Below are 22,564 nucleotides of genomic sequence, written 5' to 3' on the forward strand. Positions count from 1 at the left end.
CAATCCAGAATCCTGAAACAGTATAAAAAACAACTTTAAACATCAAGACCTTGTTAAGAGCAAAAGGGTTAAAGCTTCCCCAAATTACTTCAGCTCTCCTAGACACCTAGTTACTAGGTACTGTATGTTAAGACAGATTTAGAGTTCAAGAGCTGTGTAACACAATAAACTTTAACATCCTGATGTCATACTGTCTTTGTTACCTCTTTCCCACATTTCTGGCAATTAAGAATAAGTCAAAAACCCTGCCACCTGCAGCCAGCTAATAGAGACAAAAATTACTCCTTACTTGCCTGTTTAGGGTTGTACAGTGTTAAAAGAAAATATTCCCTCAATGGCATTTGTATCTCACATCAGCTGAAAAAGCAATGTAACAAAAATAAAGGTATAACATCTTTGAAAATAAATATGAGGGAATGCAGACAAAGTGTCTAAGATTTTTTTTTGGCAGGTAACATTCATAATATACAAAATATAACTTATTCGTTATTAGCCAACGAAACATTCATGACTTCTTGCGAACTCGTTTAATCCACCTCCTCCATGCGTGATGTGTCATCATCTCCTTCAAGAGGTGGCATCTCCTCAGTAACTGCTGGACTAGCTTCTTCTGCAGCAGTATCATCTTCATCAATGCCTGTGCAGGAAACAGGTACATTACTGCCAAGGTCAGGATGCAAAATCTTTTTTCCTTTGCACAATTTGAACTAATTAGAGAGTTCCCCCTTTCCCACAAGCATCAAGATTATCTCTGGACAGTCAGCGCCCCCCAAAGGCCCAGCATTCACTGGAGACAAGACGCATTTGTAACTTACCCAGACCAAGTTTAATCATCCTGTAAATACGGTTAGCATGTGTCTGAGGATCTTCTAAGCTGAAGCCAGAGGACAGCAGCGCTGTCTCATACAGTAAGATGACAAGATCCTTCACAGACTTGTCATTCTTATCAGCCTCTGCCTTTTGCCTCAGAGTTTCAATAATGGAATGATCAGGATTAATCTCCAGGTGCTTCTTTGCTGCCATGTATCCCATTGTGGAGTTGTCTCGTAAGGCCTGTGCTTTCATGATCCTCTCCATGTTGGCAGTCCAGCCATATGTACTTGTTACAATACAACATGGAGAAGTAACTAAACGGTTGGACACAACCACCTAGGAAGGTGCAAACAAAGAACATATCTGAAATTTAGTATTTGAACTTGTGTATTTTGATTTACTATCCCCCAATTTAACTAAGGTTAAGCTACAAAATGCTGCTGCAGGCCATGTAAGTCCAAAGACTCACGAGACAAAAAAACGTGCAATGCCAATTAACAGAACCACTTAGCTTCACTAAAGTGAAAGATGCCTTGTTATCCATAATACTGCATTTTGCACAGATTGTTCTCCTTCAGAAGGGCAACTGTAACATTGAGCCTTTGCTGCAGCAAATTAATTTCAGACCACTGAACTTACTACATATAGACAAACCAAGTATTGCTAATTACCTTTTCTACTTTCTTTTCAAGTATGTCTTTCATTATTTTGCAGAGGTTTTCGAACTTGGCTTTCTTCTCCTCCTGCTTCTTTTTCTCCTCCTCATCCTCTGGAAGCTCCAAACCCTCCTTTGTCACAGAAACAAGGGTCTTGCCTTCGAATTCCTTCAGCTGCTGCACACAGTACTCATCAATAGGTTCAATCATGTAGATCACTTCCAGGCCATGCTTGCGAAGACGCTCCACAAAAGCAGAGTTAGCCACCTGATCTTTTGTCTCACCTGTACACAATGAGACAGCCACAGTTGTGGTCCGAGCCTCAACACTATACTGTAACATAGCAGCCTGTTTATTCTCCAGAGCCTATGCTGCGTTTTCACCATGTGATGCACAGCCCAGGGAAAAAGGCAGACACAAAACCAGTATCACAAGCTACTGCAAAGATTAGATTGGCCTGGAGAGACCCAAGCCTTTCAAACTGACACTCACAGCCTGTAAACACACTTCTTCCTGGTTTGAAAATAAACAAGATTTCCTGTAATGACAGACAGAAGTTTCACATTTCTGCCAAGGAATAATCTGAGGAGCCCTGTACAACATCTACCTTAAGAAAAAAAATTAGTATTTGATGCCCAAATAGTTAAGTGGATTGAGCATTAAGTGTTAAAAATTCAGACTCCTGGCTGTTAATAGCTAAAGCCTGAACAAAGTGATCTTAAAGCCACCACAAAGATTCTAAAGTATACTTTAGAAAATATGCTTAGAAGTAAGCACATGTGTAAACTACCTGCACAAAGGGCAGGCAGCTAGTTCTGTTGTCCTCATGGACATCATACTGTACTTAAGGTTCCCCTGACTACCAAACCAAGTAATGATAAGGCACGTCCTCCAAGAAGAGCTGCCATGGGTTTTTCTTCATTTTCTACCCCCCAGAAGATGAGCAATTTGTTACCAACTCACCAGTGATGTAGTAGACATGTTTCTGGTTTTCCTTCATCCGAGTGCAGTAGTCCTTCAGAGACACCATTTCATCACCAGATGCAGATGTGTAATACCTCAGCAATTCTGACAGCTTTTTGCGGTTTTGGGAGTCTTCATGTATACCAAGCTACAGAAGTAATAAAAACTAGTGATTCCTTCAGATAAACACTAAACTGTGTTAGCACTATCTAACAAGTAACAGTATTACAAAGCAGAAGTACTACTACAAACCTTGATATTCTTGGAGAACTGCTCATAGAACTTCTTGTAATTCTCCTTGTCCTCAGCCAACTCAGTGAAGAGTTCTAAACACTTCTTCACCAAGTTCTTCCGGATCACTTTGAGGATCTTGCTCTGCTGCAGCATTTCACGAGAAATATTCAGAGGTAAATCCTCAGAGTCCACCACACCTCTCATGAAATCTGGAAAATTACAGTGGGACTTTAACATTGTAGACAATGAGTACTGTAGGTCTCAAAGAAAAGGAAATTGACTGTCACCACCTAAGTAGGTCTATTTTTGAGGTAATGAATTGGTTTCTACGTTTTTAGGCAACACCAAGCAGTACTTTCAAATCCTATCAGGTTTAAGGACTTCAGCCTTCACCCTTCCACATGTCTTTAAACACGAAAGGGAACAGCAAGACTAATAAGCACTTCCTCTGACATTCTGGGCAACACTTTCCTCAGAAATATACTCACTCAAATATTCAGGGATCAGCTCCTCACAGTTATCCATGATGAAAACTCGGCGTACATACAGCTTGATGTTATTCTTCTTCTTCCTGTTTTCAAACAGATCAAAAGGTGCACGCCGTGGGACAAAGAGGAGAGCTCTGAATTCCAGCTGCCCTTCCACAGAGAAGTGCTGTGAGGAAACAATGTCATTTTAGTCTATTTATACTGCTCTCACTTGCATGACCATTTAACAGCTCTTCAAATGCTAAGTGAAGCAGTAACTATTTGAGATCTCAGAAAGACAGATGAAACTTGGGTCAGAACAAGCACCTTCTCCAGACCTACCTAAGTCCTATTCCACTGTTACCATAGAAGCAGATGAACTTGAAGACACAGTTCTGTATACTACATGTTGAGCTTCAGAAAGCAGCTGTGTTCTTATAGTACTTCTCACTAGACCCAGAAAAAGGCCACTCACTCATCCCATTTAGCCATGGGCCTTTTCAAAACTGTGCTATAAAGCCAAGTAACTCCATTTACAGTTACCTGGAACATACTTTTTCAATTAGACTTGGTAACAACTAAGCTACAAACTAGGAAGGCAGCCTAAGTTTTATTTAGCACTAATTTTATCAAGGTTGTGAACACAGCCTAACAGCAGCCAAAGTAATTGTAGCACAAGGTCTCATCCTTACATACCATCACTCCAAATGCAAAGCAACCTATCAGAGCAAGACACGGGACAACGCATCCAGTTCAGCAGCATCTGCACTGATCCTCCAGACTTAGGGCCAAACAGAATTGTACCTCAAGACTGACAGGGACTTACTTTGACAGCCAAGTGGTCTTCCCAGTCATTTGTAAGACTCTTGTAGAATTCCCCATATTCTTCATTGGTTATGTCATCTGGGTTCCTGGTCCAAATGGGCTTGGTTTTGTTCAGCTCTTCATGGTCAATGTACTTCTCCTTGATCTTCTTTTTCTTTTTCTTGTCTCCATCCTTCTTTTCTTCTTCTTCATCAGAACCAACATCCTCTATCTCTGGTTTATCCTCTGTCTTTTCCTCCTTCTCTTCTTTTTCTTCTTCCTTTTCCTCAGCCTCATCATCACTGACTTCCTTGTCACGTTCCTTCTCCACCTATAATGAAATTAGTAGTTTACTGCAGAAACCCAGAATTTCTATTACCATCAGCCCTAAAGTATCCCTTATAGTCTCAAAGCTAGGAACTAACATAGCATCAGATTTTCCTCCTACATTCAACTGAATACTTCCTTTTCTGGGCACGAGGACAATGGGTATTTTGGTTTCCATGTGACTGTATAGTTAAGTAGTTTGAGCCATTTAGTTTCATCATACTTCATTACCACTAATAATACATCACAGCAGAGTTAGGTTTTCAGTAATTCAGAAGCTGTGTAAGTACCAGCTTTGTAAAACACGATCCAGTTCTAGGGTTTTTGTTATTTAAGCTTAATTTTACCAATCTGTAATTAATGGCTCTGTAAAACAGAGTTAACAGAATTTAAATGCTGCATTTATGTAGCACCTATAATTCTACTTTACAGACATTACTCTCCCCTTTCAAAAATTCACTTGCTCTAAGCTGGCAATACTTGTTTAGCAATCCAAGCAAGATACATACAAACAGTGTAATAGGATAGCCGATGAACTGTGAATGCTTCTTCACAATTTCTTTGATTCGCCGTTCTTCCAGGTATTCAGTCTGATCTTCTTTCAGATGCAAAATGACTTTTGTCCCACGGCCCAAAGGTTCACCTAGAATGGAGTTTACATGCTTTACTTGTGCAGATCAGATGTTCTGGAACACACTGCTCTTTAAACAGCCACTGCTCTATCAGAAAAAAATGTAAAATTTCCTGTACAGAACAGCCTCACAAACATTTCCTCAGCCTTATTGTACCCAATATGTACTTTGATAAACTTGCACAGTGTAGAATAGCTGCAGGGATTTCCTTATGTGAAGCTTTGAAAATTTATGTCTCTTTGAAAATTTGTAACTTGCCTTGCTATGATTTACTTACACATTCCATTATGTATCAAACATTACCCCAACTGGAAGAATGGAATCGGCTGTGTCTGTGCTTGATGTAATACATGACTAATAGTACTACCCATCTGGTGTTACTTCTGTCTTCTTTAATGCACAGAGTTAAGTATCTGATTGACAGAAATCTTCAGAAAGCTGCCCGAGGAAAAAAAACATGTGACACTCACCATTATCAAGCCTGACAGTGAAAGATCCTCCAGCTGATGACTCCCACGCATACTGCTCATCATCATTGTGCTTGGTGATCACTGTCACTTTTTCTGCGACCAGGTAGGCAGAATAGAAGCCAACACCAAACTGACCAATCATAGATATATCAGCCCCTGCCTGCAGTGCTTCCATGAACGCCTTGGTACCAGACTTTGCAATTGTACCAAGGTTGTTGACCAAGTCAGCTTTGGTCATCCCAATGCCTGTATCAACAATCGTCAGAGTGCGATCATGCTTGTTTGGGATCAAGTTTATTTTCAGGTCTTTTCCAGAATCTAGTTTGCTTGGGTCAGTCAGGCTCTCATATCTTATCTTGTCCAGAGCCTGTAAGAGAAGGGACAAGCTTTAGCATTCCCTGACCATTACTAAAAAATCCAGCATCCCTACCGACGTGAAAAACGCTGGGAACCTATACTCACATCTGATGAATTGGAGATCAGCTCCCTCAGGAAAATTTCCTTATTGGAGTAGAAGGTGTTGATGATCAGAGACATCAACTGAGCAATCTCAGCTTGGAAAGCGAATGTCTCCACCTCTTCCTCCATTGGTTGGTCTTGAGTTTGCACAGCTTCCGGCATCTACAAGACAGGACAAGCTGAAATACCATCCACAGCAACTTGGTGCACTTACCGTTTTGCAAGCAGCAACAACCACATTTACAGATAAATACATTTAACTGTTGTTTCAAATATAACAGCACAGTAACACAAAAAAAATCAACACTTAGATCAGATTTCTCGCCAGCAAAAAATCAGAAATTTTGAGATACACATGAACAATATTTTAATTACAGATCTGCACCGTTTTGATGCAACACAGATTTTTCCCTCTCCTCCATTAGCTTGGAAAGTAACATACAACTCGTGCTTCCCCTTATCACAGAAAAAGTATAAATCGCGAAAAAAACTTATCCGAGTTCCTGCATTTCAGAGACTAGTACTTCCCTTTTCTCTTACCCACCTCGTATTTTGCTCATACGACTGGTATCTTTAGATACAGACACTCTCCACACAATTCCAATGCCAACAGTGTCCAGCCGAGCTCATTACCCCATTCTACACAAATACCGGGCGTGGACCTGCTGCCTAGGCTACCCTCTGTATGAGCCAAAGCTCAAGAACGGGCGATTGAACTCAAAACCGAAAACTTCTCAAACCACAACCCGACTATTAATCGCTATGGAGTGAATCGAGTCCAAGCGCAGCACTGCAATCTCTAGCAACAACGCTAATATAACAAGAAACAATAAGCTACTGCACTTAACACCGCGGTGCCCTTTACACGATTCCGAGCCAAGCCCGCGGGCGGCAGAAGCCTCCCCACGCGCCGCCGCCCAGCGCCCCCTGCAGGCTCTCGGCGAAGCATGAAAGGTTCTAGAAACTGCCAGAGCCTTCCCCGCCCGCCCCCCTCCCGCGCGCAGAGTGCGCTGCCGAGCGGCCCCTTCCCCCGCCCAACACAGCCGCCCCTCCCCCGCGGGGCCGGGCACTCATTCATTGAGGGGAACGATCCCTCGCCCTCCGACCCACCCCCACTCCGCAGCAAAGCGATTGGGGGCCACCCCCATCGCACCGCTGGGAAGAGTGAGCTACTACTGCCGCTGGCGCCCTCCGAAACCAACAATCTGCTTCACCCGTTATCCCCCACCCTGACTCTAAGAGCGAAAGATGGCCGTCCTCCTTCCCCCCCCCCCCGCCATTTTTTCTTTACCACTTTAAGGACAAAAAAATACCAAAACCATCAACGATGCACGCTTTAGATGCATCATCCCTTTCCAACCATACCCCGACTGCGGGCCCCAGAAAACCTCAGAACCCGTTTTCCTTTTAACTAGCACTAGAAAGCGAACGACTAGAAGGCGTCCCGCACCACGCGGCCGCCTGCATCCCCCAACCCTGCACCCCCTGCACACGCATTAGCATCCACCAGCCATTAGGATTTGGAATAAATAAAAAACACTCCCTCAGCAAAACCATCCCCCTACATAACCGACTGTCACCACAGACTCCCCCACAGCTCACCTTGGCAGAGGGGAAAAGCTGCTGATCTCAATGAAACGGCAAGCGCAAACACACTCACAGACGTGCCTTCACTAATGCGCGCGCCCTGCCGCCCGCTTAGGCTTATATACTCCAGGCTCCGCCTCCTTCCAGAACCATCGGGAACCTTCACTGACAGGGAAGGGGGAGGGGGCGGTGCTGCGGGCAGGGGGGTGACCGGGGGTAGGGCGGAGACCTCCGGCCACGCCGCTACGGGGCGGGGTCGAGGCGCTCGCAGCCAATGGGAGCGGTTCGTGAACAGCGTCTGCGGGTGCGCGGGTTTCGCGCAGGCGCCTCCCGCTGCCTCACCCGTCCCGCCGGGGGCCCGCTCTGCGCATGGGCAAGCGGATAAATGAGCGGCGCGCTCGCCGCCCGTCCAACCGCCGGCCCGCCCGGGAGCAGGGGGGAGGGCGCATGCGAAGTGGCCGCTTATGGTGGTGGTTGGGGAAGCGGTCCGGGGGGGGGTTGAGCTAGCGATGGTGACGTCATCCACCGCCCTGCGCCTCTCAGAACGTCCTAGAAGCGGGCGGAGCCGCGCTGCCTTTTCTTCGCCGTTCCCCCGCGGCGCTCCGGGAAGGGCTTGGAAAGCACTCGGCTGCACCCGCCGGGAGAAGGGCCCAGAACCTAGGTGCGGGGCGGCACCCGCAGCGGCCGGGCTGTGCCCGCTGGGTTCCGGTTGGATTAGTGGCGCCAGGCGGCTCCCCGCAGGCCGGCTGTGCAGATGGCTGCGGCTGTGCTCGCTCCCCTCCTCGGGCCAGACCTGTCTGTGCTGCTGGGCGTAGCCGGATGAATCACGGCGTAGGGATGCTGTGGTAAAGCGTTTCGCCTGATCGGGGGAAAAACTCAATCGCGTCTCCCCCAGCAATGTCAGTCTGCAAGTTAAACAAAAACGTCTTTCTTAGACTGTATTTTTGTGCAAGGTCAAGTGATCAAATCGAAGAATCTCAGAAGACGTACACAGCTGTGCAGTTACTTAAGGATTTAAGTGCTAATAGTAGCCGTCAGATGCCAGTGCTGTTCAGTTAACAGGCTAAAGCGTGAAGCCTGCTGGGATTCTCTTACTGGATATGGCTATTTAATCTGGGGGAAATCTCAGTTGATTTTCAAAGGGCGCAGCTACAGGCGTCTTCATACATAAGTTCATACATCATGCATAAAGGAAAAGCACATGTCTGACTATACCCAGTAGCTCTGATTATGGCTTGTAGCAGGGGTGTTATTTTTATAACCTGAGCGACCTGATTGAGAGCAGGGAGTTAAATGCAGGTTTTCCATCTCTTGGGAAAGTGATCTGCATCATAAATGTTCCAGAGCAGGCTTCTAAAACTTCGTTGTTGGAGCTGATCCACTTTCGGGGATATAAATATCAAGTGAAGCCACATGTTAAAACTGTACACTGATGTAAGAATGAATCTAGACAATCTCTCTGCTCTAAGGAATAGCTATTTGCTTGCTTGAGTAAAATAAAAAATGTTGCTTCTGTAGCAAGAATTCATACCAGGTGCAACTTCTTGGCATTTTCTGTTGGCTCTTAGATGTACCCCAGAGTGCTGTCTAGTTCAACATTTGACTGATTTTGGGGAATGAAATTTTTACATGCCTAACTGCCCTTCTGCTACTAAATTACACTGGGTAGTGTGCCCTGTGAATTAGATACATCAATACTTGGGTCCATTAATGTATTTAACCAAAGATCCTCAGGCTGAATTTACCATTCTTAGCATCCATTTTCCTGCAGTTTGGCCTGGACAAGCAAATCTGATTGAATTGGGGCTTACAGGCTTGGTTTTGTTGCAGCATTAATGTATTTTAGGGAGTTTTCGGTACTTCTCATTATCTGACAAGAAAATACATTAAGTATGCATGTAAAACATAATGTAGGACCTGTCAAGGAATTAAAATCACAGCTTGCTTCATTGTAGTTTCTGCAGTGTCTGGATCAGTATCCGCATTGGTACAGTGGCTTACAGGACTCTGCCCTTCTAAAATGTGCTACAGCTCCGATCGAAGCAGTAAGCCTACATACTGGGTCCTGCAGGTTGTTTTAATTAGAAGGAAAAATTAATTGTGGCATCAACGATAACATGAGGGTGTATAGAGGGGCTGCTGCTCAGCACACAGGAGAGGAGTAGGAGTGAGGTTATTTGCTCACCATTCTAAACCACCAAAAAAGCTGGATTTCAGCCAACACTCAGCCTAGAAAGTTCTGTGCTTATGTCCGGGTCACCTTTTGGTGGGTACTCTGGCTGGTTGTTTTCCAAACCTTCATCAAGTCTGATTTCAGTGCATTTATGATCTCAATGGGTTTCTTTTCCTTTCAAACACACACACTTCTACAAAATAATATGCACCAAAATAACTTCCTGAATATGACGTGCTCCTTTCTTTGCATAGTGATTATGATTTCAATGGTCTGACAGCTGCTTTGGTTCTCTGCTTCCATAAAGGAGCCTAATGGCTTTTTACCACTTCCCTAATAAAGTGTGGCAGTTATACCCAAGCAGAATGATGGAACTTTCATGTTTTCTTAGATTAAAAGTAGTCCTGGTATAGTATAAATGCCATAGGACATGCCTTTTAGGCTGAAAGCCTCTTAAATTTAGATTCCATTTAATGTTTTCTAACATTTATTAGTGAAAAAATAACTTCTGTATTACAGAGAATTGCTAAACTATTACAATTTATAGATATCTACCCAAGCATTTTTTTTTCTTCCCAGTAATATCCTACTAATATTATTCAGGATATTGTTTAGTAGGACATCCTTTGGAGATATCCAGAATTTTAAGAGTGCCACTTTTATCAAAGCATTCAAGATGTTGTTCTAAGAAAATCTTTTCCTCTGTAATGTTTTGGTTAATGTGGATTCAGTTATTCAGACTTAGAGACAGATGTAATTTTAAGCATATGAAGACCTATATAAGGTTTTGCATATGTTTGCAGGATCATGCGCCTTTATGCTGTCTAATGTAGCAGCCATATCATTCTCTTTTCCCTTGTGATCGTGTTACTCAACTTTTGAAAGCAGTCTTCAAAAGCAGACTGATTTCTTTCATCAGAATTGTTTTACAAGTGCACTAGGAGAAAGTAATCTCATGCCAAACCATCTGAAGTTTTTTCTAGCTCTGCTTAACCCAAGTTCCTGTGTGCCTGTGTAAACCAAATATTTTCTTTGTGACTTGTGAGTAATCTATATTCTTTCTGTTCTGGTATGCAGTGAGGGCTCATGAAGATAGGCACTTTGTTCCTATGGTTACTCTATTTTAACTGATGCTAGTTTTGTGTTGCTTCAGTTTTAGGCTAAACAGACTGGTTCCAGACTTGCTTTCTATCTATTTTGGAGGAAAATCTGAGCAGAAGACTTCCACTTTTCAACCAAGAGATTAATATACTTCCTATTTTAACCAGTTGTTCTGTTAATGGGAAAAATGCGGGAGCCTGATATTTTCAAGTCCTACCTTCACACACACTTATTCCCTCCCATATCCCCTAGATGTCCCTGACCCCTCTCCCCATCATCCCAAACCTGTCCATCCTTCATCTGCCTGCCTTTAATGTTCTGCCTGTGGGAGAAGCAGTGTGTCCTAGAACTGGTGCATGCAGGTGTGCTTGGTAAAGGCTGTAGCTGTGCCACTTCCTCCTGGCTGTTAGGCCAGCAAACAGTGAGGGTAAAGCTGAATTCTCCCTGCCCCTTCTTCCATCAAAAGCGGCAACAAGAGCACACGGCTCTGTTGCCCACCTATTGATTTTGTAGACCTTCGTATCTCTGTGATCTCTGTATTTTGTTAACTTTGATTGAATTGGTTAAATAGGTCAAAATTATTATGGAGAGACTGATGGACGATGACCACATTGTTGCATGTACTTCATTTCCTTAGGAATGTTTTTGGTCAAACATTCTTCCATTTTTTTAGCAACTATTGTAGCCAATGTCTGAGGGGTGGTTACATGGGATTTCATTTTTTTCTGATTATACAGTAATAAATAACATGGGGCAATTGCCATTTATTTGGTAAGATTTGCTACTTTGAACATTACTGTAAATGCAAAGGTAAAAATGCCCAACAACCACAATATTAAATTCTAATTCTAAATTTGAAGCTGAGGCAGGTAATTGATTTGCAATTTTCTTGTCAGAATCTGAGAAACTTTGGCTTTCAGAAAATCCAGATTTGAATCAAATGTTGAAGAACTGGGTCTTTTTAAACCAGAAATGGTTCTATGCCAACAGCATGTGCTAGGAAGTTACATTGCTGCACTAACTGCATGGGCTGCAGTCCTGCATTCGGTTTCCCAAGGATTAGTCCCATACTTGTTCCCCATGTGCATTTTAATTGTGTTAAGAGTATTTACACAATTTCATAGAACTCCTTGCTCTATGAAAATTACAAAATTAAAAAAGAACAAAGTAAAAGATGTCTGGAAAATATTTATTTAATGTTTGAAGCATTGAAATAACCCAGGAAAACTGTGGTTTATTCTTGATCAAAGGCTTCTTCTGTTTTGCTGAATAAGACTTTATATTTACGAGCCACAAAGAAATTATATTACATTTGCATAGAGAATTCCGAGTCCAACATATAACTAACTTTTGAGTGCTTGGTGTTGTAGCCTTAATGCTTTTGTAACATCGCTTTAAAATCAATTCTGTTTGAGTTCTGGCAGTTTTGTGATGTTGTTACCTCAGCGCTTCAGGGTTTACTTAAGGAAAACAACAGCAGGAACTGAAATTAACCTAAACAGTAGATTTCAAAGACTGACGTAAGTAGAAAGAAAGTAGTTTTATTTAACACATGGAATTATGCATGTAAAATCTGTGTTACCGTAATGAAATGTAAAGCTGGCTAGGGATCTCTGAGCAAAGCTTCAGGGTTTCTTAAACTGTTCTTTGAGCCAGCTTGTTTCCTACTTTCTCATGTCTTACTGCAAGACGAAGTGAGCATAAGATTTAAACGTCACAAAAAGAAGCGATTCATACTATAAATAGGATGGATAGTCACTTGGAATATTTTTGCGATGAAGACGTACCTAAGAGGCGGAGAATTGCTCTCATAAAATGTAGTTGTACTTTTGAGCTGTAGGTGGCAGCAGTAATTGTATCGACCAAGGGCAATATGGATAAATTTTCTCTAAAAGCCTCAGGTTCTTGAAATGTGTGTTTAGGGAGTGTGGTAACTCAGACTCATTGCTCTCAGAAGGAATTCTGAAGGGACTTAAACTCTTGTACGAGACTATTATAGCAAAAGTCAACAATTCTGCTACTAACAAATGTCAATTATAATAAAAGCTCAGCTGCATAGGAAGGCTGAGAGAATGGAAAGGCCTGGATTCATGGAATGTTAACAAGGTCCAGAATAATTGTTTAATCTTATCAGAAATTACTTTATATGATGTTTGTTACAAAACTAATACTTAGGTTCAGTTTATAAGCACTACAATTTGATGTTTTAAATTGGTCCTCATTTTAATATTCCCTTGTGACTAGAACAAGGGAAACTGTCTTTGTAGTTGTATGCATTATATCATGATTTACACTTTCCCAGAATAAATACATAATTATGCATTTCTAAGATGAAGTTTTATGTACAAAGGAAGAATTGTACCTATGCAAGTTTACCAACACAGGCATGTTGTCTTCCACAGAGTTATAATTGTTTCTTTCCAGTATCTAGTTCTGCTCTTTGTTTCAGGAGCATTGCAGGACCTGTTTGCTGAAACGTCTGTGGGTTTTGTCTAGCATGGGACCAAAAAACCAGTTGACACAGTTACTTGGTTTAGAGAATGACAGTAGAATGTCATTAATCAGGACTAGCTACATAAAAATGATAGTTTCGGAGGAGGAATGATAGGTATGGTGGCAGATGTAACATTTATTATCTAGAGCTACGAGCTTTTTTCCATTCATAGGTATTAAGTTTAAATAGGTCCTAAATCAGAGAATAGGTCCTAAATCAGAGAACAAGCTCTTTCAGAAAGCAGGAGGTTCCACTAAAAAGCCCCCAGAAACATAAAATCCGAGACGTCCCTTGAAGACGTTAAAAAATGATAGTGATGGTGAAGTTACATCACTAGGAAAATTCCTTAAAAGTGCCTCAGCATCAAGAAGCATGGAAATAAACCTGCTACTTTTTTCCATGTATGTATTTCAGTTCTAAGAATTGCATTCTGTGTAACAGTAAAGGCTGTGGGTTTAGTACATGTAACAGCTAAATGCTGTTGCATATTCACCTGCAGGTATGGGTATGTATGGAGCACTCTACCTTATTTTGCATGCCTGGTCAATTTGGCGATAAAACTATCCTTCAGGTCACGTTCAGAAAAGTAAAAATAAAGACTCTAAAATCTTAAATCTAAATTAATTAAAACTAGGAGATATCTACTACTGGAAACTATGTCATAAAGCATATATTCTGTACTTCACTAAATTATTCTTGATGTGATAGTATTTATTTTTCAGCTTACTGAATACAGATGTCATTTCAGAGTTAGATAATTAGAATGTGACAGAAAAGTTGATAGTAGGAAACAAATTTTGGATTCATTTTAAATAGACATACAGAAGGTAAGTTCCAGTTCTGGATTCTAAGCAGGTAAGCAGATGCAGAGAGAAATAGTTCATACAGTCACCTGTACTTGAAAGATCACATTTTTGCATAAAGAAGATTTTATACAAAGAAGATACTATTTTATACAAAGAAGATACTATTTTATACAAATAAGATACTATTTTATATAAAGAAGACATATTTGGATCAAATTGTTCTAGTGCCTTCAACAAAAGCAAGAAGAAAAAAATAATTGAATGGCCTTCACATACTTCAGGAACACTTCTGAATCATCTGCTTCTTAATAAGTACAATTATTAGAGACAGAAAACCTTCAAAGAAAAGTTTACCTTAAAAATCAGAGGATTTAGGGAAAGAGTGAGAGCAATCTGGTGTAGAGATCTTACACTTTCAGATTTAGTTCTGAATGGAATTTTAGCTGTTTATAAAGGGTTGAGAAAGTAGGTTTACAAAGCAGCAATGGCTGGAATCAGGGTAATCTATGTTAAAAAATAAATCAGTTACATATTTTTATTGGGGATACTGAGCATGCAATAACCTCAACCATCTCACTTTTGAGAGGGCACAGAAATGGGAAGAACTAAAGAATCTTGCAGAACTTCTACTTAAATTGGTGTAAAAATCTGTTGAACCTGGTCCTAAAAAGAATTTGCAGTGAAGACTTGTAGTTAATGACTGAGTTTGAATTACAGCTTGAAACTCGCTCTGATATCACAAAGTTACGTTGGATCTGACCAGTATGAATGGAGCAGTGTGAGAAGAAGCTGTAGGAAGCCTTGACCAGGAGTTTGCCATCTTAGCTTAGGAGCTGCACTGAAGCCTGGGCCTTGGCTTTGATCTTTGCCTGAGCTGTGCCTGGGTTCAGCCTTGTACTTTGCTGATTCCAGCCTTGTCTTGCTGACCTGACTTCTTGGCTTGTCCTTAGACATACCTCATTATTACAGATGCATGTGGTGATCATTGACCTATTGGGTGCAACATCACTGGACCAGTTCTCTTCTTGTTCAGGTACTGTGGGCTTATGACCCTTGTCAGTATGCTCCCTGCTTGGGCCTGCCTTGATTTTACCCTTGGCTCCTGGCTCATCCTTGCTGATGGAGCAGTCTGCTCTTTTGAACCCTGACTGTATGGTCAGGCCCTCCTTGAAAGAGGTGTCCAGGTAGAACACCTCATGTTCTGGAAAATTTCTTACAAAACTTTTATCTTCTTTCCTTGTGATAGTCAAGGAAACTTTGAAGAATGTTATTAATCCACTTGTCACCTTCATAATTCTGTTCTGCTGCATTATCTGTAAAGAAATATTTAAAGTCGGCTATTCGGAATTCAAAACACACTGGAGTATACTGTGAGTCTGCTACATGCCTTAAAGTTTCACATTTCATCAGGAAGCATGATTTAACAAAAATCTCAGAAGTCACAGGAATTAAAAAAATCTGCAGGTTCAGTTTGCACATTTTTCAGAACGTGAGATAATTAGCATTTACCATACATGGCCATGAAATTGATTATTTCTAGTATTTCAAACCTAGGATATAGTCTTTACTTTGGCAATCTATACTTGTAAAGAAAAGGCAAGAAATTGGTTTAAATCTGTCCATATGTGTCCTGAGTTCAGCAGTAGCAGTCATTTTTCCCCTTCTTGGTAGCTGGTACAGTGCAGTGTTTTGACTTTCGGCCTGGGAGCAGAACTGATAGTGATGTTTTGGTTTGGCCAAGGACTTTGTGAGCCTCATGCTCTGCCAGGGAGGAGGGGAAGCTAGGAGGAAGCAGAGACAGGACACCTGACCCAAACTGACCAAAGAGGTATTCCATACCACAGCACATCATGCCCAGGATGTAACTGGGAGTTAGCCGGAAGGGCTGTGAGACTGCAGGGTTGGAGGAGGTATCGGTCGGCACTTGGTTGGGCTTGGGGGGCGAGTTATCGGTCGGCTGGTGCTGAGGTGTTGTATTCTCTCCCTTGTTATTTCCTTTATCATTATTATCACTGGTGGTAGCAGTAGTGATTTGTGTTATACCTTAGTTACTAAACTGTTCTTATCTCAACCCGTGGGAGTTGCATTCTTTTGATTCTCCTCTCTGTCCCTCCGAGAGCAGGGGGAGGGCAAGAAAGGGGGGGAAGTGAGAGAACGAGTTACCTGACTGGGTTTAAACCACGACAATATGCTCTGGGTAGATTACTTAGTGCACGGATGATAGGTGTTTGGTTTTTTTTTTTCTATTTCAGGCAGTACTTTCATTTTATTAGGGATATACTGCTACAGGAAAAAAAAAAAGTACTAAAATGATGGAGCACTTTCAGATAATCATAGATAAAGGCTTCACAGCTATCCATGATGAACATTCTGCTTAGGCAGTTTAATGTGACTTTCCTGCTGTGTCAGATCAAAAGATTTATTTCTTGTGAAAAAACATGAGAGATCTGAATCCCAGCTTCTTCTCCATGAAAGAATGCTGAAAGAAAGAATAGTAGCAGTAAGATAATTCTGATTAAAGCTGACTCTGAGTGGGTACTTTGAGAAATTTTGTCAAGAGCTGTGTAAGTACTTGATTAATCATACACAGGTCTATCTGTAGGCTCCAGTAACGAGACATAGTGAATCAGTCAGTTTTCATCTCTCTCAGAGATGCTTCCTGCCATACTGAGGCAAATCTCCTGAAGTAACTTGGCTCTTTACACTGAAATCCTGCTGTGCAGTCAGCTGAGCTGAGGATATTCTTAGGCTGGTTAATAGGCGTGTCAGTATAATGCTCTACATTAAACAAGTAGGACAGACTAGAGTTGCTAGGAGTCACCAGGTTATTTCTTGTTTGGAGTGGTGCTGCTTAATACTTGCCAGGAAGTATTTCTGCAGATATTTCTGCCTTTTTTTCTCTCATCATTCACAAAACAAGAGAGAGAAAAAACCCACCAGAATGGCTTTTTCAGCTGGGTGGGAGTCACATTGACTCCTGTGATTAACAAACAAAACTGTTTCAGCTGCTGACATCCCAGGATTTTTGCATTTCTACTTTAGCTGGATATGTATGGACTAGGGAAAGTATCTTTATTTTGTCAAATTCGAGTTACTTCAAAAACTTCTAGTGTTTAAAATAAAAGCAGCAAGTTCACTCTAACCAGAAAAATTTTTTATTATAAAATAAACCTATTAAAAATGATGACAGTAGGTATTTTTCTGTGTTTTGTTCTTGCTGTCCTTCACAGTAGATCTGCAAAGCTAAGTTGCAGGAAGGGACAGTAAAGGATTGGAATAGTAAAAGCAGGGATTTTTCAGTTTTTATTCCTCAGGACATAGCTGCTCTTTCTAATGACTTACCTAAAATTGTATTTTCTCAGACCATTTGTTCACAATGAACTATCTCTCTCACCTGTAGTTCTGCAGAACTGTTACAAGTTTGTTTCATCTGACAGAAATACAATTCTGAATTTATACCAAATATAACCGTGATGACTTGGCTTTCTTATCTCTGGTTGTCCAAGACAGGAAGGTACAGTGGGCCATTCTTTTCTCTAGAAACCCCTGAGTTCACATTCCTATTACATTAATTTGCATGTTAATTCCATCTTGATTGATTTCCCTGCATATCACTTTTAAGAGTGAACATCACAGAATCAACTAGGTTGGAAAAGACCTTTAAGATCATCAAGTCCAAAGATCATAATGAAAGTCCAAGATCATCATCATTACAGGTCATATGAGAAATATTTCCAACTTTGCAGTTTTGTAGAAATTACTCATTAAATAATACGGATACACCAGGCATTCAAAGTACCTTTCTAAATAGCCTTCTGCTCAGTTTTGGAACTAGAACTGTAATAATTCTGGCTTAAAAGCCAGCATTACTAATTAGTCGGTACCACCCAGACCCCTTTCAGAAGCATGTCTAAATATATCAGATTTCTTTGGCTCCAAATATACAATATTAGAATACATCAGTATAAAATACACAGAGTTTATTGTTTCACCTGCATAATTAGGATCTTTAGCTACAAATATGTATTTTCATTGTCAAGTGCTGCAGATTTTACCAACAGCATGAATTCTGTCTTGCTATATTCACTAATATAAACATTAGCTTTATAAGATGTCCTCTGGATTGGTGCATCAGAAGCTCATCATCTAGATGCAACTGATACGTGGTATAGGTATCCCGCATAGGTAGGATCCTAGTACTTAAACCTATCACTAGGAAAACAAACAAATAAGTTATCACACAACAGAATGTACAGTCATAGAATCATAGAATAGTTAGGGTTGGAAAGGACCTTAAGATCATCTAGTTCCAACCTCCCTGCCATGAGCTGGGACACCTCCCACTAAACCATATCACCCAAGGCTCTGTCCAACCTGGCCTTGAACACCACCAGGGATGGAGCATTCACAGCTTCCCTGGGCAACCCATTCCAGTGCCTCACCACCCTAACGGGAAAAAACTTCCTCCTTATATCCAATCTAAACTTCCCCTGTTTAAGTTTTAACCCATTACCCCTCTCCTATCACTACAGTCCCTAATGAAGAGTCCATTCCCAGCATCCCTATACCCCCCTTGAGATACTAGAAGGCTGCTGTGAGGTGTCCACACAGCCTTCTCCAGGCTCAACAGCCCCAACTTTCTCAGCCTGTCTTCATACGGGAGGTGCTCCAGTCCCCTGATCATCCTCGTGGCCCTCCTCTGGACTTGTTCCAACAGTTCATGTCCTTTTTATGTTGAGGACACAAAAACTGCACACAATACTCCAAGTGAGGTCTCACAAGAGCAGAGTAGAGGGGCAGGATCACCTCCTTTGACCTGCTGGTCATGTTCCTTTTGATGCAGCCCAGGATACAGTTGGCTTTCTGGGCTGCAAGCGCACCCTGAAGCCAGCTCATGTTCATTTTCTTATTGAACAACACCCCCAATTCCTTCTCTGCAGGGCTGCTCTGAATCTTTTCTCTGCCCAACCTGTAGCTGTGCCTGGGATTGCTCTGACCCAGGTGTAGGACCTTGCACTTGTCATGGTTAAACTTCATAAGTTGACATCAGCCCACCTCACAAGCATGTCAAGGTCCCTCTGGATGGCATTTCTTCCCTCCAGCGTATCAACTGAACCACACAGCTTGGTGTCATTGGCACTGAGGGTGCACTCAATCCCACTGTCCATGTCAGTGACGAAGATGTTGAACAAGACAGGTCCCAACACCAATCCCTGAGGGACACCACTCATTACTGGTCTCCAGCCGGACATTGAGCCATTGACCACAACTCTTTGCGTGTGGCTGTCCAGCCAGTTCTTTATCCATCGAGTGGTCCACCTATCAAATTGATGTCTCTCCAATTTAGAGACCAGGATGTCGTGTGGGACAGTGTCGAAAGCTTTGCGCAAGTCCAGGTAGATGACATCAACTGCTCTACCCCTGTCCATCAGTTCTGTAGCCCCATCATAGAAGGCCACCAAGTTGGTCAGGCAGGATTTCCCCTTAGTGAAGCCATGCTGGCTGTCACCAAGCACCTTGTTGTTTTTCATGTGCCTTAGCATGCCTTCCAGGAGAATCTGCTCCAAGATTTTGCCAGGCAGAGGTGAGACTGACTGCTCTGTAATTCCCCGGGTCATCCATTTTCCCCTTCTTGAAAATGGGGGTTATATTTCCCTTTTTCCAGTTGTCGGGAGCTTCACCTGACTGCCATGATTTTTCAAATATGATGGCCAGCAGCTTCGCAACTTCATTTGCCAGCTCCTTCAGGACCCATTGTTGGATTTCATTAGGTCCCATGGACTTGTGCATGTTCAGGTTCTTAAGATGGTCTCGAACCAGATCCTCTCCTACAGTGGGCCTAGGGTCTTCATTCTCACAGTCCCTGCATCTGCCTTCCAATACTTGGGTGGTGTGGTCAGAGCATTTGCCAGTGAAGACTGAGGCAAAGAAGTCATTAAGAACCTCAGCCTTCTCCAAATCCTGGGTAGCCAGTTCTTCTTGTAAACTTTAATGCTAGCAATACAAAGACAGCTTAGTTAACATTGTTCTAGTAGCATCTGGGAATGATGCGAGGACATTAGGTATGCAACTAGTGTTTCAAAGCATGTACTATTAGCATTTCTAACATGGCACTTACAAAGAGTATAATTGGACAGCTGATGAATTGAGAATGCTTCTTCACAATTTCTTTGATTTGCCTTTCTTCCAAATAGTCTCTTTGGTCTTCCTTTCGATTTAGGATAATCTTTGTTCTACAGCCTTGGGGTTCCCCTTGAGTGAAATCTGAGAGCTTTAGTGGCAGCACAAATGTCCAAATAGCAAGTTTTTTCTGAAACTAAGAGTTAATGTAATTGTAATAAGAAATTCTTAATCATCACTGACTACATGAAGATGGTGAACTGGTGCTTCATGCTTAATTCTGTGCTCCAACAAAATGCAACAACTACAGCAATTACACCATTTCAATGTGTCTTTCCCCCAGTTTTCAAAACCCTCATGGAAATTTATTATATTTAAATTTTTTCTTTAAATGTAGTACATATTATAAAATGCAATACATCAGTGGAGCTGTATTACCAACTTCATTCTCTTGCTTTATAAAGTTCAGACAGTCATTATTTCCCAGACAGGGCAAATTTGCTGTTAAAGTTAGATACTATTACATTAGATTGTGTGCCTGTGCTCCCGCTGCTGTTCTGCAGTGTTTTCACTTGACATTAGCTAGTCTTGAAGTGAAGGTGACATGCAAACTGCCTATCTTTTTTGTTTTGTGAGCTCAGTCACATTTGCAATCAGGTAGGCAGAGAAGAAGCTGACCCCAAACCGACCAGTCCTGAAGACACCAGCACAAGCAATATTTACATAAAAGCTCCACTGCTGGAAGTCACAGTAGTAATGGGGTCAGCTTTGGTCATCCTGTGCCTGAATCCATGATGAGAATACAGTTGTGCTCATTGGGTCAGTCATTTCCAGAATCCAGCTTGTTTGGATCAGTCAAGGCCTTGAGTCTGATTTTGTCCAGAGACTAAAACAGAAGGCTTAAGCATTCTCAGGATATACTTAAGAATTCAGGCAGTTTTTTACTGGCTGAATCACATTAATGGCTAGATAGCTTGCAGCCAATGAATTGCAAACTGGCTCCCTCAGAAAGGTTTTCTTGCTGCAATAGACAGTGTTGATGAGGTACTATCTCAGCCTGGAAGGCAAGAGTCTTCTCTTCATCCATGGGTTGATCTCCAGTTTGCACAGGTTCAGTGTTAATAAGGATAAACATAGCTGAACCCTTATTGCATGTATATTCGTACACACACAACTGTAGTATATGGCTTTTTAAACAGTGAAAAAATATAAGTAATTTTTGATATACATATTGAGAGTGAAGGACAAAAGATATAATTACTGTTTCAGATGTATCGTTAATATTCCAATGTATATTTTGGATTTTTGATTCTCTCTGATTTTTAATTTGCTTAAGATGGAGATAGAATAGGATGAATAATGGTTTAATCAAGAGGAAATTTGTAGGCTTTTTAATGTGGTCAGTTTAAACTTACAAAGTTTAACCATGCCAAGTGCAAGGTCCTACACCTGGGTCGGAGCAATCCCAGGCACAGCTACAGGTTGGGCAGAGAAAAGATTCAGAGCAGCCCTGCAGAGAAGGAATTGGGGGTGTTGGTCGATGAGAAAATGAACATGAGCCAGCTTCAGTGTGTGCTCACAGCCCAGAAAGCCAACTGTATCCTGGGCTGCATCAAAAGGAACATGACCAGCAGGTCGAAGGAGGTGATCCTGCCCCTCTACTCTGCTCTCGTGAGACCTCACCTGGAGTATTGTGTGCAGTTCTGGTGTCCTCAACATAAAAAGGACATGGAACTGTTGGAACAAGTCCAGAGGAGGGCCACGAGGATGATCAGGGGACTGGAGCACCTCCTGTATGAAGACGGGCTGAGAAAGTTGGGGCTGTTGAGCCTGGAGAAGGCTGCGTGGAGACCTCATAGCAGCCTTCCAGTATCTGAAGGGGGGGTATAGGGATGCTGGGGATGGACTCTTCATTAGGGACTGTAGTGACAAGGGGTAATGGGTTAAAACTTAAACAGGGGAAGTTTAGATTGGATATAAGGAGGAAGTTCTTTCCTGTTAGGGTGGTGAGGCACTGGAATGGGTTGCCCAGGGAAGTTGTGAATGCTCCATCCCTGGTGGTGTTCAAGGCCAGGTTGGACAGAGCCTTGGGTGATATGGTTTAGTGGGAGGTGTCCCAGCTCATGGCAGGGAGGTTGGAACTAGATGATCTTAAGGTCCTTTTCAACCCTAACTATTCTATGATTCTATGATTTTATGACTGTATTATAAAGCAAGAAAAGTCATCACAAGATTTATTATCATTAATTAACTTTCCATTTACATTCTGGGACATGCCATAGTTTAAATTTTACAGTTATGACAAAATAACAAGAAAGACTGGAGATTCTCTCTGTCCTTTACCTGAAAGGCCACCTGTATAGGTACACTCTGAGGTAATGATTTAATTTTAAGAATAAGCTTGAAATTTCTCTGGGAAAATAAGAGATATTTTCTTACTTGGTATAATGGTGAGACT

General features: G+C 41.8%; 1 protein-coding gene and 1 long non-coding RNA gene across 2 annotated transcripts; both read right to left on the reverse strand.

Moving 5' to 3' along the window:
* Positions 1-203: 203 nt before the first annotated feature.
* Positions 204-6,008, reverse strand: HSP90AA1 (heat shock protein 90 alpha family class A member 1). The gene is made up of 10 exons (XM_061464020.1): positions 5,829-6,008; positions 5,367-5,733; positions 4,774-4,907; positions 3,960-4,268; positions 3,155-3,320; positions 2,685-2,875; positions 2,433-2,580; positions 1,485-1,753; positions 816-1,149; positions 204-637 (listed from the first exon to the last, which is right to left on the reverse strand). The coding sequence occupies exons 1-10, from the start codon at positions 5,985-5,987 to the stop codon at positions 528-530; spliced, it is 2,187 nt and encodes a 728-aa protein (XP_061320004.1). The 5' UTR covers positions 5,988-6,008; the 3' UTR covers positions 204-527.
* An 8,004-nt stretch (positions 6,009-14,012) lies between these two features.
* LOC133274595 (uncharacterized) lies at positions 14,013-20,653 on the reverse strand. The gene is made up of 2 exons (XR_009745187.1): positions 20,105-20,653; positions 14,013-15,299 (listed from the first exon to the last, which is right to left on the reverse strand). It is a non-coding gene; the product is annotated as an uncharacterized LOC133274595 (long non-coding RNA).
* Positions 20,654-22,564: the final 1,911 nt, after the last annotated feature.

This window comes from Pezoporus flaviventris, unplaced genomic scaffold (assembly GCF_033815535.1).
Source record: "Pezoporus flaviventris isolate CSIRO_AGI_PZ_B2104156 unplaced genomic scaffold, CSIRO_AGI_Pfla_v1 ptg000036l, whole genome shotgun sequence".
Classification (NCBI taxonomy): domain Eukaryota; kingdom Metazoa; phylum Chordata; class Aves; order Psittaciformes; family Psittacidae; genus Pezoporus; species Pezoporus flaviventris.

Bases quoted from the DNA above. Each gene is read 5' to 3' on its own strand.
- HSP90AA1 (XM_061464020.1), bottom strand. From the start codon at position 5,987: ATGCCGGAAGCTGTGCAAACTCAAGACCAACCAATGGAGGAAGAGGTG. The intron at 5,734-5,828 runs GTGAGTATAGGT...CTTCTCTTACAG, and splicing joins TGATCTCCAATTCATCAGAT to GCTCTGGACAAGATAAGATA. The intron at 2,581-2,684 runs GTTTGTAGTAGT...TTACTTCTGTAG, and splicing joins AGTTCTCCAAGAATATCAAG to CTTGGTATACATGAAGACTC.